This window comes from Camelus bactrianus, chromosome 1 (assembly GCF_048773025.1).
Source record: "Camelus bactrianus isolate YW-2024 breed Bactrian camel chromosome 1, ASM4877302v1, whole genome shotgun sequence".
In the NCBI taxonomy this organism is placed as follows: Eukaryota; Metazoa; Chordata; class Mammalia; order Artiodactyla; family Camelidae; genus Camelus; species Camelus bactrianus.
In genome coordinates, this window is record NC_133539.1 from 976,389 (window position 1) to 994,384 (window position 17,996).

A 17,996-nucleotide genomic window follows, 5' to 3' on the forward strand; every position below is an offset into this window, starting at 1 on the left:
GCGAGCGACCGTCACAGCTGGCGCAACAATGTCCGACCAGGATGCCGCCGCACAAGGAGCGTCTCCTGCAGACCCCTGCCCTCAGCACAAGGAGCATCTCCTGCAGACCCCTGCCCTCAGCCCAGGCCCAGGGTGAGGAAATCCGCTCTCCCGACATCAGGGCTGCCCCTCACGAGGCGGCCTCGTAAACTCACGTCCTGGGTGAGCGCGGCCGGGAAACAGGAGCAGCTCCGGCCCGAACGGCCCTTCCGAAGGGGCACATCAAGGCACGGGGACTGTTTCTGCTGGAAGACGAGGGCAAAGGTCAAATCACATGCAGCGGGTGACACACGCAGCGGGTGACACACGCGGAAGCACATGTGGGTTCTAGAACGTTCTGCCAGCCAACTCAGTCCCGAGGAACGGCACGTGTCCACCGAGGAAACGGGCGGAGGGGGTGCAGAGGGTGAGGAAAGGGGCGAGAGAATACCGGGGGCCTGGCCGGGGGCCAAAGTCCAATCAAGTGGGCGGGTGGGGGGCTCCAGCTGTAGAAGTCAGCCACTCACTGTCTGCTAGCCAGTTAGGACTCAAAACCCAAGTCAACCAGCATGGACTTGCTGAGCGGGAGCTGGGGCTGAACAGACCATGGGGACCAGGCCGTGAAGGACGACGGGGTCCCCCAGAACCATCAGGCCCTGCCCAAGGCCCTGGATCCCAGCAGAGCAGTGTGCCTTGCCCCCCCCGCCCCCCCCACCCCTGAGGAGGAGCCGCTCAGACTCCCCCAGAGTCCCCTGAGGCGCCCGCCACGAAGTGACCTTTGGGCTGGGCCAGCCCTGATGCTCCTGAGATGGCCCACAGGCCTATATAGGGCCCGGGGGGGCCTGTCCACTTCCGCGGGTCAGGGGACGGGTCCTGGGCAGAAGACCCCCCTCGCTCCCGCCAGCAGCCCCCACCCCCAGACGCCAGGCCTGCGGGAGCCAGGCTGAGCTCTCAGCCACATGCTCTGCCTGGATGTCCCTCTGCTCATGTCAAACGCAAGACATCTCAGAGAGGCCCCTGTGCCAGAGGCAGCTGACAGCATCCGACACATGGAGGCAAACGAAGATGCAGGTTACCCGTCAGGACCCCGTATCACAGACTGTCCAGTTTGGCCGTTTTCGTAAGTTAGCCCAGTCTGGCCACCAGCTCCCACTGGGCATCAGAGGTCTCGGCACCAGATAACTAAAGGCCCACCACAGCACCCCAGGTGGCTGAAGGCTGATGAGCACTGGTCCACTTGACAAGCACTGAGTCCTGTCCACCTGCTCAGCACCTGGTCAGCTTTACTTTACAGAACTCTTTCTGGGGCTCACTGGGGCACTGGGCTGCACCGGGCCGCACTGGGCCACACCGGGCTGCACCAGGCTGCACGGGGCCTCACCGGGCCAAGCTGGGCTGCACCGGGCCACACTGGGCTGCACCGGGCCGCGCTGGTACTTTCTAAGAATGTGCTTTTGTGCCACTCGCCTCATTCTCCAAAAATAGAACAAAGCGAGTCTCTGTCTGACCTTGTAGACAATGACACCTGCCCCCGCCCTGTGAGGGCCTGGCCGGCCTTGAGTCCCAGGAAAGCCCCCAACACACGGCCGCCTCACCCGCAGGCCCGTCCAGGCACTCTCCGGCCACCCACTGGCATGGCCTGACCCCCGCTCACTTGCTCTCTGCCTTCCTCCCCTGTCCAAGCTTCCTGTCCCTTCACTGGGGCCCGAGACAGCCCCTCGGCAGCCGGCCGGAGCCCGGCCCCAGCATGTCCAAGCCCCTGGCTGCCACCCGGGGGCATGCGGAGGTCATGCTGGGTGCCTGAAAACAGGGGTCCTATGACCGCTGAAAGGTTCCTAGGACAGGGTCGTCTAACTTCTGCATGGAGAGCCCACAGCCCAGGGATGCTGGGTGCACAGGACAGAGAGTTGACCCTTGGGCCTCAGGGGTCAGGAAGGATACTCCAGGGGTCCTGCATGGGGGTGGCGGTCCCAACGCCTTAGAGCATATCAGAGGTTTCACACTGCGGTGAAGCAGCACTTCGCAAGTGAGAGCGTTTGCCGTTCCCATAACCCCACCCCTTTCAGAGACCTGACCACACATTGCACAGTGCCCTGGGGCTGCCGGAGTGAATGGCCACAAGGTCAGGGGCCTGAAACAACACAGTGGAGGGTAGGGGTCAAAATCTAACCCCAGGTGTCAGCATGGCCATGTTCCTTTCCGGAGCCTCCAGGGGAGGGCCCATATCCTTGGTTCCAGGCCTGGAAGTCGCCTGTGTTCCTCGGCTCGTAGCCCCTCCGAAATCTGATCTCTCCCTGCAACCTCCCTCCTTGTTCTGCCCTGAACTTCCAGCCACCCCTGTCCTTTACTAGGACCCTGGGCTACAGGCGAGGCCCACCTGGATAATCCAGCATCCTCTCCCCAGCTCAGGAGACTTAATCCTATCTGCAAAGTCCTTTCCACCACGTAAGGCAGCGTTCGTGGGCTCTGCGGATTAGGACGCGGATGGCTCTGGTGACTGACGCTCAGCCGACCATATGTCACGGGAAGTAAAGTTTAGATGGGGGATTTTTATCTAGGTTCTTAAAGGTGGGCAGTTAGGTGTCAGGAAGGCCAGCTCACCATCTGCCTTCTCTCTCACTGGCAGGCAGGGCTGCTTTCCGTCCGGGAAGCCGATTCCGGGAGGCCCTCGGGCTTCTGCAGCAGAGGGGCCGTCCACATGGGGCCAGGCAGAGGTCGGAGTCTGCAGGGAGGGCAACCCCTATCTGTTTAAAATGTCCGGTTTCCCACAATGACAGTAAAGACTGTGGCGGCATGGGTGCTTTAACTTCCTTGTTTGCAAACCTCCGTGACATTTAATTATTTCCACAAAACAAGGTTCCGAGGGTAACCAGTGCATCACCAGTTCTGAGTCCGCTCCGGCCAGACCCGAGCCCCTGGGGCTGGATGCTCATTTTAGCCAGAGAACAGGAAGGTCCTAGCTGTCCCAAGGACACTGGTGACCTGGACCAAGATGGGCTCCCCCGAGAGCCACGAGGGGACAAGGCTGAGATGCGAGGACCCAAGACAATCAGAGGTCACCGCCGAAGTCGGTGCACCACGACCCCACAGCGCAACGTGGGCCAGCCCCAGGACGCGGAGAAGGGAGCAAAGTGACGGCCAGAGGTCAAAGCAGGGCCAGAGGGCAGGCCCTGGAGGGGCACCTGGGCTCAGAAAGGGCCGCCTCCTCCCCGGGGGCCAAGAGGCTGAGGAGCGGCAACTGCCGCTCAGTGCCAGGTGCAGACCTGCCCCACGGGGCGGGAGGCTGTTTCGTTAAGACAATTTTTCACAGCACAAGAAGCCTCTCCAGGCCCCACAAAGGGCTGCTCCACAGGGCCCCTGCCGACCTGCACCCGGGTGGTCCAGCCCTCTCTTACGGGACCTGCCTTTCAAAACCCTCCGGCCGCGTGTGGGGGGAAGAGGGTCTGAGTCCGGCCCTGGAGAGCGGTACCCGGCGGCCCTAGGATGGAGGCAGTGGTCAGAACGGCTGGAGGCCAGGTGGGGAGACCCCGAAGCGTGGACGGGTTGAACGGTGGCTCCCCTTCCTTCTGGTTGGAAGGCCGGGTGACTCAGGGCAGAAACGAAGGCGTTCAGTCTGCTGTCCTCTGGGCAGGCGCCCCCGGACGGCACCACATGCTGGGCCCAGACTCACAGCGCAGACGGGGCGTCGATCCAGGAGCCGGCCTGGCCTGCAGAAAACAAGAGGCCAGACGTCCTCGGCCTCCTCACAGCCCCGTGGAGTCTCAGTGGGAGACTCTTTCAAAATACAGCAGCCTGGTAACAAGATCCAACAGGCAGAGGCAGGTCTGCGCCACCACCCCCACGCCCCGATCCCCCCGTGGGACGCGTGGGTGGGCGTGACCACGCCGGCACTGGGGCCGGGAACACTTGGAGGACCTGAGGGCCGCGGGAGTGAGTGGGCTGCTTTGTCTAATGCAAATGATCATTTCAGCAGGCACAGCCCGTGGCCAAGTAAGACTCACAAAACCCTGTTCCGGTCACGCGGACCCGTTTCCCACTCCCGGCATACACCAGGTCCTCCTCCCAGGCCCGGGCCTGACGGCTGCGTTGGGCCGTCCCCGACAGGGTGCTCCCCAGAGCCCAGTGAGGGGCTGTCAGGACACATCCCAGGAAGCTCCCTGAAGGAATGTCCCATTCAGTCCCACAGACCAGAGACAGAGGCACAGAGGGTGAGTAACCTGCCCAAGGTCACACAGCGCTCAGAAGCAGAGCTGGAATTAAAGCCAGGAGCCTGGGCTGCAAACCCTCCCCGCAGATGGTGTCCCATCCATAACCACAGAGTGGCGGCCAGACTGCCTGCCAGCCGTCATACTCCACGATTTAGCGACCACACACTTGTCTTCTACAAGGACCAGCTCCAACTCCACGCCCACTGAGATAGACTGAGGATGGTGACAGCTGCAGGTAGCACGTGGCACCCAGCCCCGCACAGCTCTCCTCGCACAGCCCTCACACCCTCCTCCCCCGCGGTCCCTGAGCCATGATGGTCACGCATGTCCCACCTCAAAAGGAAAAGGCCATAAAATTAAGGCGAAAACAACTCCGCGCTCTAAGACATTCCACGCCCGCAGTTAAAGCCTGACCACAAACCAGGAAACTATGCCAAACATGCCCCCCGAGCTGTGACACCGTGAGCAGACGCGCCGACGGGGACGCCGCGCAGGACAGAGCAGGAAGGCAGAGCAAGGAGAGACACAGAGGCCAAGCAGCGCTCGAGGGCCCTCACTCAGAAGGGAACGAACTCCAGAGTGGAAGTCCTCTGCTGAACAAGTGAGCCGGCTCTAGAAGGTGACAGTGCGAGGGTCCTGGAACATCGCCCCCCTCCCGCCAGGGCCCGTCCCCCAGCAGCACAGGCCGGCGGCCAAACCCTCCTGCCTTGTGCTGTCAAAGCACCCCCGGAATCACGCGGTTCCTTCCAAGGTGAATTCCCGCTTGCCTGAATGGAGACGTGGAGGAAGGGTCTCCCTTGGTGCTGGAGGCCACGGGCCTCCGTCGCAGCCCCTGCAGAGACGCACCCAGCTCCGGGCGGCGGGCTCAGCGCTCTCCCGGGGACAAGTCGCTCGCTCTGCAGTGCGCAGCAGGACGGCTAGACCGCCGAGAAGCACCCTCCAGGCGCTGCTCTCACACGGGGGGCTCAAGTCGCCCCCACGCAGAACGGTACCTCTCACGTTCACTGAGAACACGTGTCAGAGCCTGGAACTGTCTCCAAGATTTCTGAGCTTCGATTCAGATCAAGGAGGCCTAGCCTGCCTAATTTTGAATCTACTCAAAGGAACATGCAAAAAGTAAAAGTAAGTACTTCCGACCAAAATCAAATGAATGACCGAACCAAAAAAAAAATAAGTTAATAACACGTGGTATCTGTAAACGTTCAGCCTGAACTCCAGGGAAACCACCAAAACCAGTCGGTCAATAGCCGTGGTCTCCGCGGTCTGAACCCGGCCCCGCCCCTGTGGCCGTCACGGAGCTCTCACACACAGCTCCCGACCCGTCGTCTCGCAGCCTCGACCCCCAGCCTTCAGCTCCAGTCTCATGTCCTTTTCGAGGAAACACTCAATGAAGGTCAGCCCTCACACCCAGCCAGTGCCTGGGCCAGCTGGACCCAGCACACAGCCTCCTGCTCTTCCAGAAACCAGGGGTGGCCGAGAGCCCCGCCCGTCACCCCAGCTCAGGGCCAGGTGCCCCTGCCCTGTCCTGCCCGGCCTCGTCACAGTGGATCAGCCCGGGAGTGACCCCGTCTGCCAGGACGGAATTCCAGAAAGATGTATTGGCCTGGAACAAGTTCTCCTCTCTGGGGCTCTCGCTACAGACAGCCAGGAAGGCCGTGCTGGGGCTTGTCTCCTCTGCGGGGGTGCCGGGGTGGCAGGATGGCTCCTGCAGGCAGGCGGGCGGAGCGCAGACACTGCCCCGGGCCTCCAAACTTCATCTGACTCAGCGCGCCCCGTGACCTGAGGTTCCTTCTGGCAGCCCCTCTGCGTGGCCCAGACCTGCTGATCTAAAGCATCGCCCCAAGGGCCAGCCAGCATCACATCTCCACACCCGCCCACACGGGCAGTGCTGGGGAGCGGGGCACAGGAAGCTCGCTGCCGGCAGGGCGCCCGGTCTCCGCGAGCCAGGCAGTGGGTGGTGCGGGGTCACGGGCGTGTGCGGAGACGTGTGGCACCACACACAAGGCACGTCTCACCTGGGGGCGTGAGGAGCTTTACAACATGACCCCCAGGAGGAGGAGGGGAGCTGTTCCTGTCCCAGGTTAGAGGGGGAACCGCGGCAGCGAGGCGAGGGGCCCGGCCTGTGCCCACCACCCTGAACGCGGGTTCCCCCGAGACTGGCAGGAGATCACAGAGGGGCTCAGAGGCCCAGTCATTCTTGGAAGGAGCTGGGATCTGGGCACAGGGCCAGTCCTAGACCCTAAACCATCAGGGTCGGGGCGTGCGGTAAAGCGGAGTGTGTGACCGGACAGGCGGGTGGAGCGCCGCCCCCCAGCGGTTCTCACCGTCTTCCTGGGTCACTGCTGTCCACATGCACCACGTTCAATCACCTTATGAGCGTGCCAACCTACACTTCCATTTTCCCAACACCTTGCCCCCCGCCTCCCCAGCAGCGTCAAGTTTCCACGTGTCACATCCTGCAGAGTCCACCTTACACCCAGACCTCAGACATTTGGTGCTTGGCCAGCTGTGTTCTGGGGAGAGGCGTTCCCTCTCAGATGACAGCTGACCCAGAGCCTCCAAGGAGCACGACACCTGCAGTCCGTCCCCGCGGGCACCAGGGTGGCCACGCCTCGACCAGGGCTGCAGAGGGGCGCCCGCTCTGCGCTGATGGCCGGCCTTGGCCGACGGAGCCGGGCCTGGGGCTGCTCATCACACAGCCGCAGCCAGACCAGCTGCCCCTGGCCTGCCTCATCTGACTCCTGAGTGCTGGCGGGAAGTCAGCCTCCGGGCCTGGAGGAGGCCACCGCCTGAGCTGACGGACCCTTCCCAGCAGTGCTCAGGCCACCAAGGCAGGGGAGGTTCTCGGACATCGTATCAGAAGACTGGGTTTTGCCCCATCCCACCATGAGCTGGTAGGTAGGTTCTCTGGAGCCCGGGAGCATTTCAGCAACTCAGATGAAGAAACAGCCTCTGGTGGAGAGAGCACGAGCGCGTGCACGTGTGCGCACATGAGAGTGTGCGCGTGTACTGTGCGCGTGTGCGCACGGGTACTATTCAGGTGAAGCGGGGCAGGTGGGGCAGGCTCCCGGCTCCCCTCACTCTGGGTGGAAACAGTTTCTCTCCTTCTAGGTTTCCTTGCAAGGGCTTCTCCCTCCTCCTTCTCTTAAAGGAAAACAGGAGTGCCTTGAAAAACAAGTTTTGCTGAAATTTAAAACTATCTTCAAGGTTCTGCGCCTGAACCCTGAAGACTCTCAGCAACAGCTTCCCCTAGAAACAGGCCTGCCTTGAACAAGAGCTCCTGCCTTTGGCTTAGGTCCGTTACCCAGTGCCTGAGAGCCCGGGACGACAGACCCCCTCCGACACGGGGGCCCACGGGGTCCTCTAGCCCAAACCCTGCAGGCCCACCGAGGGAGTGGGGCGGTGAGGACACCAGCAGTCGGCCGAGACCGGACCCCACCGATGGACGGTGGGAAGGCCTCGGTGTGAGGAAGGGCAGGACAAGTGCCAGAGGGGGTGCAGATGGAGCCTAAGACTGAGGTCACGTGTAGGAGGGGCCAGAGACAAGGCGACGGGACACAAGGCGCCTGGCATGGCCACACGCTTCCTGCGAGTGCCTGCAGGGCAGGGCTCTTCTACCTCAGCCCTGAAGTACTGCCCATGGGCAGATGGCCCCTTGAGCACCTGGGAGTCCTGCCCTTCCACCGGGAAAGGGGACTGCAGGCAGCTCTGAGCCTCCAGGTTCACAGACCACTCGGCCCCGGTCCCCCCAGGTTTGGTCCCACCAGGTTTCTGGTTATGCCAGCGGAGGCCAGACCCCTAGGGGAGCCCCCAGCCCCAAATGCACACAATGACATTCAAGGGTGTCAGAATGACAGTGGCCAAGCCTTAAAACAGGAAAGACTTTTTTCTCTGGGGGGTGGGTCAAGTGCAGCACAGAGACAGACGTGGAAAAACCCATCGTTTGGAGTCAGAAAAAAAGCGCCAATCAGCAAACTGGGCGTCACGCCTTTGATTCCCAGGGGTGATCTTCAAGGGTCTCTGGAGCACACTGGGCCCCTGCTAAGTCTGGATTTCACATACACGAGCTCTTCTCCAGTAACACCCAGAGGGGGCAGCGGTTATCCCATCCCAAGGGGACTGGCTCCCAGCAGGGGGTCCCAGCTGGGTTCTCCCGGCGCGGGGGGGGGGGGGGGGGGGAGGGGTGGGCAGCCCCGCTGAGCCCGCTTCCTGCTTTAACCTCCAGGGAACAGACAGAGTCACATTCCATTAGGCACCTTGCAAGGGGCCTGCCTTCCTTCCCAGAGGACCTGACACTGCAGCAAATCCCTCACTTCAGCCACGTGGGGAGAAGCCCGACTTCTACAACAGCCGCACCCTGCCCAGCACTCCGGGGGGTCTGCGCCGGCCTGAGCACCCCGCTAGATTTCACCTCCCAGAGCTCGCGGACGGGCAGCCTGCTGCTGCTTCTCTGAGGCTGAGTAAATCATCACCCCGGACTCCCGCTCTGCGGCCTCAAAGCTTCAGAAGCTGGGCTGTGGACGCTCCCTGTCTTTCCTCTTCCCCGTGATATATAATTACAAAAGAGGCCTCGGGATACAAATTCCTGCCCTTGAGCCCCCATCTGGGCACGTGGGTATCTTGTTCTCCTAGGACTTTGAGGGGATGGTCCCTGAAGGCATAATTAACAGCCCGAAGTGGCCGTCGGAGGCCATAAGACCCCCCAGGGACCCCAGGGACCACCCTGTAAGCACAAACACTCGGCAAATGCTCCCTGGAGCTAACACAAATAAACGAGGGTCGCCTGCCCCCTACACAGGCGCTTCGGCGGAGGTACTTAAGAGAAACTTTAAAAAACGTGCTGCTGCTTAATCTAGCAACTAAGCCGACTGGAAAAAATGAAACAAACTATTACTGCTGTCTCCCCAGAAAGACTTCCCTCCAGCCCTGCCCTCCTTCCTTGCCAGCTGTGGCCAACAGGTGTGTGGCTGCTGTGTGACCACATCAACATTCAACCTGGCCACAAGGCGCGGGCTGCCTGGGACCAATGTCACCGCCCGGCCGCTACCTCCACCTGCGCTAGAACGGAGGACTCCTTGGGGACCGGAGCTCCTCTCGGATCTGGCACCCCCGCCAGCTCCTCCCGGACCTTTGTTGGGCCTGTTGGGAGGAGGACCTGGGCGGCCGCGTGGTTAGGGACGGGGTCCCAGAAGCTGGTGGCAAAGGAAGTTTCAGCGCGGCCGGGATGGCCTTCCTGCCGCAGGCTGCAGTCCACGCGGGAAAGGCAGCGAGCCGACGCCGGGCAAACAACGGACTTCTGCGCATTGTTCTTTCTCTCCGCCACTGCGCTCGGCCGCATCAAAGGGGACCGCGCGCAATCCGACACCGCGGCGAGCGCGGGGACAGAGGCCTGGCGGCCGGGGCGGTGCACAAAGGCTGCCCCGGGGAAACCTGGGCAGTTTTGCCTCAACAGGTTGTAAACTACACGGCTGCGCTCCGCACTGCCCTGTCCTTCCCGGAGACCTGCCAGACTCCGCGGGCGGGCACGCCGGGGCCCAGAGGTGTGACCCACTGCGGCCGCTCAGGCCCTGGGAGGGACGAGGCCGGTGACGGATTCACAGGCCCGGCGAGCCGGCGTTGGATGTCCGGGCGTCTCCGAGCCACTGCGCGGGTAGTAGACGCCACCACGACCCTAGCCTGGAGACCTCGCCGGTCCTCGGCCGGCAGCGCTGTCTGCCGAGAGCACCAGCTTCCCCGCGAAGTCGCCATAGTTTGGTCACGACACGAGGGACTCTGGACGCGGACGGGTCGCACCATCTCCAGCCCAGCCCGCTCCCCGGGTCCCGCGGCGCGCCCAGCTGGCGCGAATCGCCGCGGCCGAGGAATGAATGGCCGGCGCGGGACACTCGGGACACACAGCCTCTGCCCCACCCCGTCGCCCTTCCGACCGCCGCCCGCGGGCCACCTGCGCGCGTGGGCAGAGCCGGGGCCGCCTCCCGGGAGCGAAGCTGAGACAGGCTGGGCTGAGGCCGCCGCCTCCCGAGACCGGCCAAAGACCTGCGCAAAGTGCGGCGGGAGGCGGGCGGGCCTGGTGCACACACTCTCGCGTCCCCGTCGGCTTTACCTGGCTCGGCGGACGCTGCGCTGACTCCGAGAAGCAGGACCAGGAGGCCGAGCAAGTCCAGGAGGCGCTGCCGCCGCGGCTGCAGCCAGGGCCACCTGCGGGCACAAGCCACAGGTTAGGGAGCCGCGCGCGCCCCCGTCCCCGTCGGTGCGACCCCGTTGCCCCTGCCCGCCCGCAGCCCGCACGGCCCGCACCTCGGCGCCATGCTCGGCGGGCCGGAGCGTCTGTACCGCGGGATGCTGCGCCCTCCACCACGGTGCATCCGCTCGGCCAGCCGCGCTCTGGCCGCCGCCGGGACCAGGCCGGGGGCGGGGCTGGTCAGGGGGCGGGGCGGGTAGGCCGCGGGGAGCAGGGACGGGCCAGGGCAGTGGGCGGGAAGGGGGCGGGGCAGAGGGCAGGGTGGGGCCCGAGGCCCGCGGCCCGGGTCGGGCGGGGTGCGCGGTGCTGGGGCCTGGGGCGCCGAATACACGCGGAGCAGAGCGGGGTGCGGACCCGGGATCTGGTCACCGGCTGTTCCCCGGGTCCTAGCACCCCTGTACTGCAGCCGCTCTTTCTCCCCCCACCCCCAGTCCCCAGGCAGCGTGACCTGCCCCCGCCCCGGTAGGAGCTGCCCGCTGCCTGCCCGAGGCGGCGCATGGGGTTCAGGGCTGCAAACCCGGGGCAAGGTCCGCGCACACGCAGTGTGTCCAGCCTGGCCTTTATTCGGGAAGGGGATTCGCCCTCAGGCCGAGTTCCGTGGGGTCAGCGGGAAGGCGGGCGATTTGAACAAAGACGTTCCTGGACAAGGGACAGCGGATGGAGGAGGAGGAAGCTGGGGTCCTCCTGCCCCGCCTCGTGGGCGCCGCGGCAGCTCACCCCGCCTTGCCTCCGCCTGGGGCTGGGGCCTGGACGGTCGAGCTCCCCATGCCCGGCTCCCCACGGAGCGCCGCCGCCTGAAACGCTGCTGGCAGATGGGCCTGCTCCCCACGAAGGTTCTGGTGGCCGCCCTGGCGCTCTCCTGTCCCCAAAACCTGGCCCAGGAGGCCCCGCTCCCTGCTGGAGGCCCAGCTGCCTACCAGGGCCTTGCAGGCTCCCTGCAGCTCAGAGCTATGTCTGGCCTTCTCCATTTCCTCAGGCCAGTGCTGGGAGAACCCCCCACCCCCGCCTGACCTGAGGCCTCCAGCTCCTTCCTCCAGGCAGCTGCCCAACGGTCAGTCCTCAGACCACCCAACAGGCCTCTGCAGGCAACCAGAGCCCCTCACATCTGACCCCTCAAAGTAAACTCACATTTCCCTGGGCCTGGTCCCCTAGAGCTGACCGGAAACGGCCCTTGGCTAGTAACTCAACTAAACCCTCAGGATTTGCCCCCCTCCTTCCCCATCGCCCCTTCCTGATCTGGGTCCATCTCCCGCCTGGACCCCCTGCCATGCAGCATCTGCAGTGTAGACTCCTGCCTACCCAGACTCTAGGCCTCTCCACACCTCTCCTGCCCACTCCTGAGACGTCCTGCTGGCCCCTCCCTGAGGCTCCCCTGACCTCACGCCCAAGCCAGACACCCTCCACACACCTCGCATATCCACCCATTCTCACTACCGCTTCCCTGGACCTCAGCCAGCGTGCTGCTCCTGGACCATCCTGACAGTGGCCCTCAGCACCTCCCCCTGCCCCGGCTGGCTCTCCTGGCCTTGCCTCAGCCTCAGCAGAGGGGCTGCTGGGATTCCAATCCGATCGCGTCACCCTCCCCCACCCTGTCTGCTTTAGTCTTAAAAGGCCGGATGGATGCTGCTCTGCACCCCCAGGCCGCGCCTGCCCCGTCTTGCTGCGCCTGTCCACCTGCCCACACCAGCATCATTACCTGCCTTGGAACCTGGAGTTCTTCTCCGGGTTAGATGAAAAGGGAGCTCGTGGTTCACGGGGAGGAGAGAAAGCAACAGAGGACTGTGATCACATCTTTTAAAAATAAAAGAACAGCATCAAATAGAAATGCCAAACTTCTGCTTCATGGCAGGGTGGGGTGAGGTCCATGTGGTGTGTGTGTCTGTCCATGTGTGTGTACAGAGGGGTGGAGGTGCGTGAGTCTGTGCATGTGTTGTTTTGGGATGATGTGTGGTGTGTGCATGCGTGTCTGTTGGTGTTGTCACCCAACCCAACTGGGGTCTGCTCGCAGCAAAGCCAACCCACTGACACTGGGTTGTGGTGAAGGACAGCACAGTGTTGATTTCCGTAGGGCGGGCAGCTCATGCCCAAAAGACCCGAACCCCCCGACAGCTTCCAGGGAAGGCAACATTTGGGGTGAGGGTTGCAGCTCATGGACTATCTTCTGATTGGCTGGTGGTGAGGTAACAGAGTGACATTTTGGAACCTTAATCATCAACCTTCGGGTTCCAACCAGTCTGGGTCTGCGTGCTAGTTATCAGCATGTAGTCACCATCCCGCACTGGGCGGGGGTCTTCGTTCCTGCAGAGGCGTTCACAGCCGTGCACTGGATTGTTGTCCGTGTCTGAGAGGAGGAGCTGGACTGTTTAATCGCCGACTATTGTTCAAGCTATCATTGCTTTTCTTGATCTGCTGCTTTTCCTCTGCTCTGCGTTCCCTTTCTTCCCTAATTGTTAACTTCTGGTGTCTGCCCTTTGGAACTCAAGGAAGGCCTAAGGGACTAAAGCTTTTTCTACCAACAAGAAAAGGGACACAGAGGGGCTTCTGTACCTGGGAAGGCCCTATAGGGTCCGGCCTGGTTTCGGTGTCCACGTGCACCTGTGTGTGTGGTGTGTTCACATGCGTGGTCGGTATGTCCTGGGTCCTGATGTCGTCCCTTCTTGTGGCTCACAGCCCACCTGTCCACCTGTCCAGGGGCTGCAGCCCTGCTTCTAGGGGAGGAAGCTGAAGGGCACGTTCTCTGACCTCTTCCGTGTCACCTGCCCTCCAGGCCCGTCTGACCACGGGTCGGGGAAGGAGAGGCTGGAACAGGGCAGGCAGCGCTGGGGCCCTGACCACCCTGGGGCCCGGGGTTTACCACCTCTCCTCCCTCTCAGGTTAGAAGCTCCCCAGGCAGGGGTGAACCCACCTTTGTGGGCTTTGTGGGGAGGCCCAGCTTCCAGGGGCATCTTGTGTGATTAAAAGTGCTACAACACCAAATACAAAAATAGGACTTTTCAGTGTGAAACATTTGTGATGGTGTTACTGAGTCCAAACTTGTTCTGCTCGCCACACGACAGGCCAGTAAATCGGGAGATGAGGTGTTGGGGCAAGGAATGATGACTTTATTAGGAAAGCCGGCAGACCGAAAAGATGGCAGACTACTGTCTCGGAGAACCATCCTCCCCAAGTCAGAATTCGGGCTCCTTTTATACTAAAAGGGGGAGGGGTGTGGTTGGTTGGTGCAAACTTCTTGGTGTAAGAATTCTTTGTTCTTGGAATCCTTTGTTCTTGCAGCTGTTCAGGTGGGTCAGATCATGGTGTCCCTATAAACCTCCAACAAAACAAACGTTATTTTCCATTCTGCAACTTGTTATCTTTATATGAGCGCAAACGTTTTAATATCCTTAAGGTCAGAGCCTTGAGAATGGGCTCTCCTGTGTATTTCAGCCTGATGGCAACACTCTTTCACAAAAGGTGCGGAGCCAGCGAGACTAAGCCTAGGAAACAGGGCACAGGGTTAAAGCCAAAGGGACGGATGCAACATGGAGTCAGATTTGTTCTTTTCTTTTATAATGGCCGAACTCATAGCTGTGAAAATACGTTTTTTGTGCTCTTTTTTTTCCACCGATCTCTGTGTCTCCACACGTCCTATGGCTTTCACATCTTTTTCTTAGATTTTTATTTATTCACATATATATACAAGTAATATGTGATCACGCTAGAAAAATACACACTGTAGACGTGCACAAAGAAAAATAAAACCCCAGACGTCAGCGAGCAACATGAGCAGTGCATCTTCCTGCCCCGTCCTCCTCCACAAAGACCCCGGGGTGGGGGGAACTGTGTGGGGCTGGGGGTGCTGAGGCCCTTGCGGGCTCCTCAGTGGGGCTCAGAGTGGGCGGGATGGAGACAAAAGGCAGGAGACATCCAGGAGTTAAGGGCCTGGGGGTAAGCGGGCCTGGGGAGAGGGCCCACTTGAGCTAAAGGTGGTCTGGGACACTTGGTGCATTTGTGGGGTGAGCGGAGCTTAGAGAAACCGGGAGGAGCCGGCCTGAGCGCCATCCGGCCTCTTTCTTCTCTGTTCCCTGTGCTATTTGTCATCTCTCTCCACTGCTGAGGGTCTCACAGCCCCTTCCACAGGGAGAAATGACAAATGACAGAGAAGTGTTGTGCTTGTCCCAGCTCGTCCTGGTGAAACACAGGGTTGGGGTCTCCCGGACACCCGTCCAGCAGGGACCCACTAGCCCAGGATGCTTGACAGACATCTGCCCACGGCGGGAAACAGAGGCTCTGCCCAAAAGTTTTTGATTTTATTTTAAATCAACACAAGGTTTTCCAAAACTACAGTGGATCTACTGAAGTCTGTGGCCTGCCTGCTCCATGGGTGCATCCTGTGGAGGTCTTTGATTTGTGCAGGGAGTTGGGTGCACACAGGGCCAGCCACACAAGGCAAGGCCGGGGGCAAGGAAAGGGCAGGACATCTGACCTCTGTCCAGGCTGTCCCTTCTCCCTGTGTCCAAAGGGACACCACCCAGCTCACTGTGCTACAAAAGTAACTTTTCATCCGGAAAGGAAGAAGAGTTCTGCGGTAGGCAGAGCCGGCTGTGAAAAGCTCAAGGTGTGTCCCAAAAGCGTATCTAGTTCCATACCGGGTTCCTTAATCACAGGGCCTGCCATGTCTGAGACACAGTCGCACGACCACCAAGGGACCAGCGCACCCCTGGCCCCTCGCGCTGGCCTCTGCTGGCCTCGGCCCCTCCGCAGCTTCCTCTACCGCCCCAGTTTATTCTCTCCGCACACTTGTCCCGACATGACTGGCTGGCCCCCTCACTCACTGCCCTCACAGCCGCCCCCACCTGGTGCTCAGGTGGGGCACTGGGGAGTGTTTTATCTTTTTTGTGCTGCAGCTTTAGAGTGATGCCTGCCTCTGGGGGATGATCAGGGATGACCTGCCAGATGAAAGGCGAGAGTTGCCACTCCCTCTTGCGGCCTGTGGATCTCAGCCCTGCCCGCCAGCCTCACCGGGACCTCGCCCTTCGACCAGCCGGGCACTGGGCCCTGGGGCAGGGCAGCCAACGAAGCGGCGGGGGGGGGGGTGTTGTTGGAGGGGGTCCTGTCGGCAGAATTCGGAAACTGCAAGTGAACAATGAGACCTACGTGCAATGATCTTACTTACGTCCCCGTGAAAAATCAACTTAGATGAGAAATGTTTATGAGGAAAAGCCACGCAGGCCACGTGGTGCTGTGATGGGAAACTCGAACGTGAGGCAGTGACGAGCACACTGGTAGAGGGGATTGCCTGAGTGTCACAAGGGGACGTTTATAGTGGTCTGGGGGCTGCCATTTCTCATCTCACTGCTGCACAGAAGTGCTTCCACTCTTGCTGAGTCACGGGGGGAAGGGGAGGGCCCCGAATTCTCAGGAGCATCATCTAGCTACCTCGAACTTTCCACGTCTTGAGGACCGCCTTGTCCCCACGGAGGCCCATCAATAAAGGAAACGCATGTTGCCAGCATACACTGATGGGAGGAAGGGGTCCGGCGGTTCAACCCACCCTGTTTCCTGCCCACCTGGCAGCCTTCCAGCACAAACAGCACCCCCCCCCCAGCCCCTGGGTGTGGCCATGGCAAAGCTGCCTCGTGTCACCCCAGCTCCACTCCTGCGTGTCCCCCACCCCCCGGGATGAGCTGGAATGACGGCTCCGTGCAAACCAGCCCCCACCTGTGTACACGCCGCCAGCACCACACAGGCAACACATTCAAGATCGGCCCTGGAACATTTCCAGCCTGAATCAAGTCCTGACCCCACTCAGCGAGGCTGCGACCCTTGCCTTCCCTGCCCCGTCCCTACCCTCTGGGTCGGCAGACCTCAGCATGACAGCCCGGTCCTCAGAGCCGCCCCCCGCCCACCAGCACTCGCCACCACCTCAGGCTCGTTTACTTTCCTGCAGGGCACCTATGGCTAACGTTCTTTCTCCTGTATTTGCTCACTTGTTCATTTATTTGCTTGTGGCCTTCCCACTTCCCTCCAGTAGAATTCAGATCCCCGAGGGTAGTGTCTTTGCTTTGTGCATCACTGGAGAGAATGAAGGGAGGGAGGAAAGGAAGAAGAAAGGCAGACGTATTTCAGTTGAGACTGGCATTTCAAAGTGCTCTTTGTCACGAGTGACACTGGGGCCCCAGGATGGAACCTGCAGGGTGGGACCAACTTGTACCACACAGATCCTCCAACCTCCTTCCCCACCACCCCTTGTCTGAGCATCCTTCTTCCACCCACCCTCGCCCCCAATCAGAGCCAGAGCGGGCTGAAGACATACAGCTAACGCGATTACAGCTCACAGTAAAAAACCCAAATGTTACTAATAAAGATAACGTCCCCTGACCTGCCTCTGAATCTCCATCTCCTGCCAAGTTATTCCCTATCACTATACTTCCGCTGTTTTAAAAATGCATTTTATAGTTTTCTGTTACCCTAGCAATGTAGAAAGTTGTTTTGCGAAAATTCAAAACATATATGAGACAATGCTCGTGGTTCTAAAACTTGTTTTATTAATACAATATGTGTTGTAGCTCCTTCCATGTCAGAATATGTGCCTTTACGCAAATGATTACACACATATTCCATGGAAATAGCATCCTTAGTGAGGCCATCATTAATGATATTTAGGTTGTTTTTAATGTTTCCTTAAAGCAATGTACTGCCTTGAAAGAGATGGAAATGGCGAGACAGAATAAAACGGGTGATGCGGAGAAGGGAAAGCACAGTAAACAGATGGAGGATGGTCTTGACAGGCTTGTCTGTAAACTCACCTCCGCCGAGGAAAGAATCAGTGAATCTGATAGTGACTCTATAGAAATTATCTAAATCGTAACACAGAAATGAGAGTTTCCAGAGATTAAATCCCGAAAGCCACATTAGAGCAAAAAATTAGGTGTTCTGATTTGATGCTTCTCACCTCCAGTTAGCAAAGAAGGGGGTCACATTTATATTTTTTCCCCACACAGGATGATACCTGAGAAGTTACGAGGTGAAGCACTATGGGCATCAGTGGGAGACACACCTTCAGCTGCTTCGCTTGAACCGTGGATGGGTGTTTACGACCAGGCACGTTAGCCGAGGCGTTAAGAATGTCACCTGCGAAGCACATCCCAGAGCACGCGTGAGGCTAAAGGCCAAAAGTACTCAGGGACCACTGATTGCTTCTTGAACTCTAATGGGATGGCTAAGGTAATTAATCTCCAAATAAAGGAAATGGGTAGAAGCTGCATCACTTAATTCAAAACTCTTGAATTACAACCGAGAGTTGTGGCCTCTGGGGACAGAATGGATATAAACCTGACCTCTAACTGGGAAATTTAAAATAGAATTTAGAAATGACTTTTCTACGGCTACCAGTGGGGAAAGGGGGTAGGAAGGGATAAGTTTGGAGTTCAAGATTTGCAGATACTAACTAATATATATTAAATAAACAAGAAGTTTATACTGTAGGGCACAGGGAACTATATTCAGTATCTTTTAGTAACTTATGGTGAAAAAGAATATGAAAACAA

At 59.9% G+C, this 17,996-nt stretch overlaps 1 protein-coding gene across 2 annotated transcripts in view; it reads right to left on the reverse strand.

Annotated features, from left to right (window-relative positions):
- COL18A1 (collagen type XVIII alpha 1 chain) overlaps nt 1–10,677 on the reverse strand; it is an 83,916-nt gene extending 73,239 nt beyond the window's left edge. For both annotated transcript variants that reach the window (XM_074376355.1, XM_074376308.1), the window contains exons 1-2: nt 10,524–10,677; nt 10,330–10,424 (exon numbers count right to left, since the gene is read on the reverse strand). In XM_074376355.1, coding sequence (XP_074232456.1) covers nt 10,330–10,424; nt 10,524–10,591 — 163 coding nt within the window. In that variant the 5' untranslated portion in view covers nt 10,592–10,677. The remainder of the gene's footprint in view (nt 1–10,329; nt 10,425–10,523) is intronic.
- Nucleotides 10,678–17,996: the final 7,319 nt, after the last annotated feature.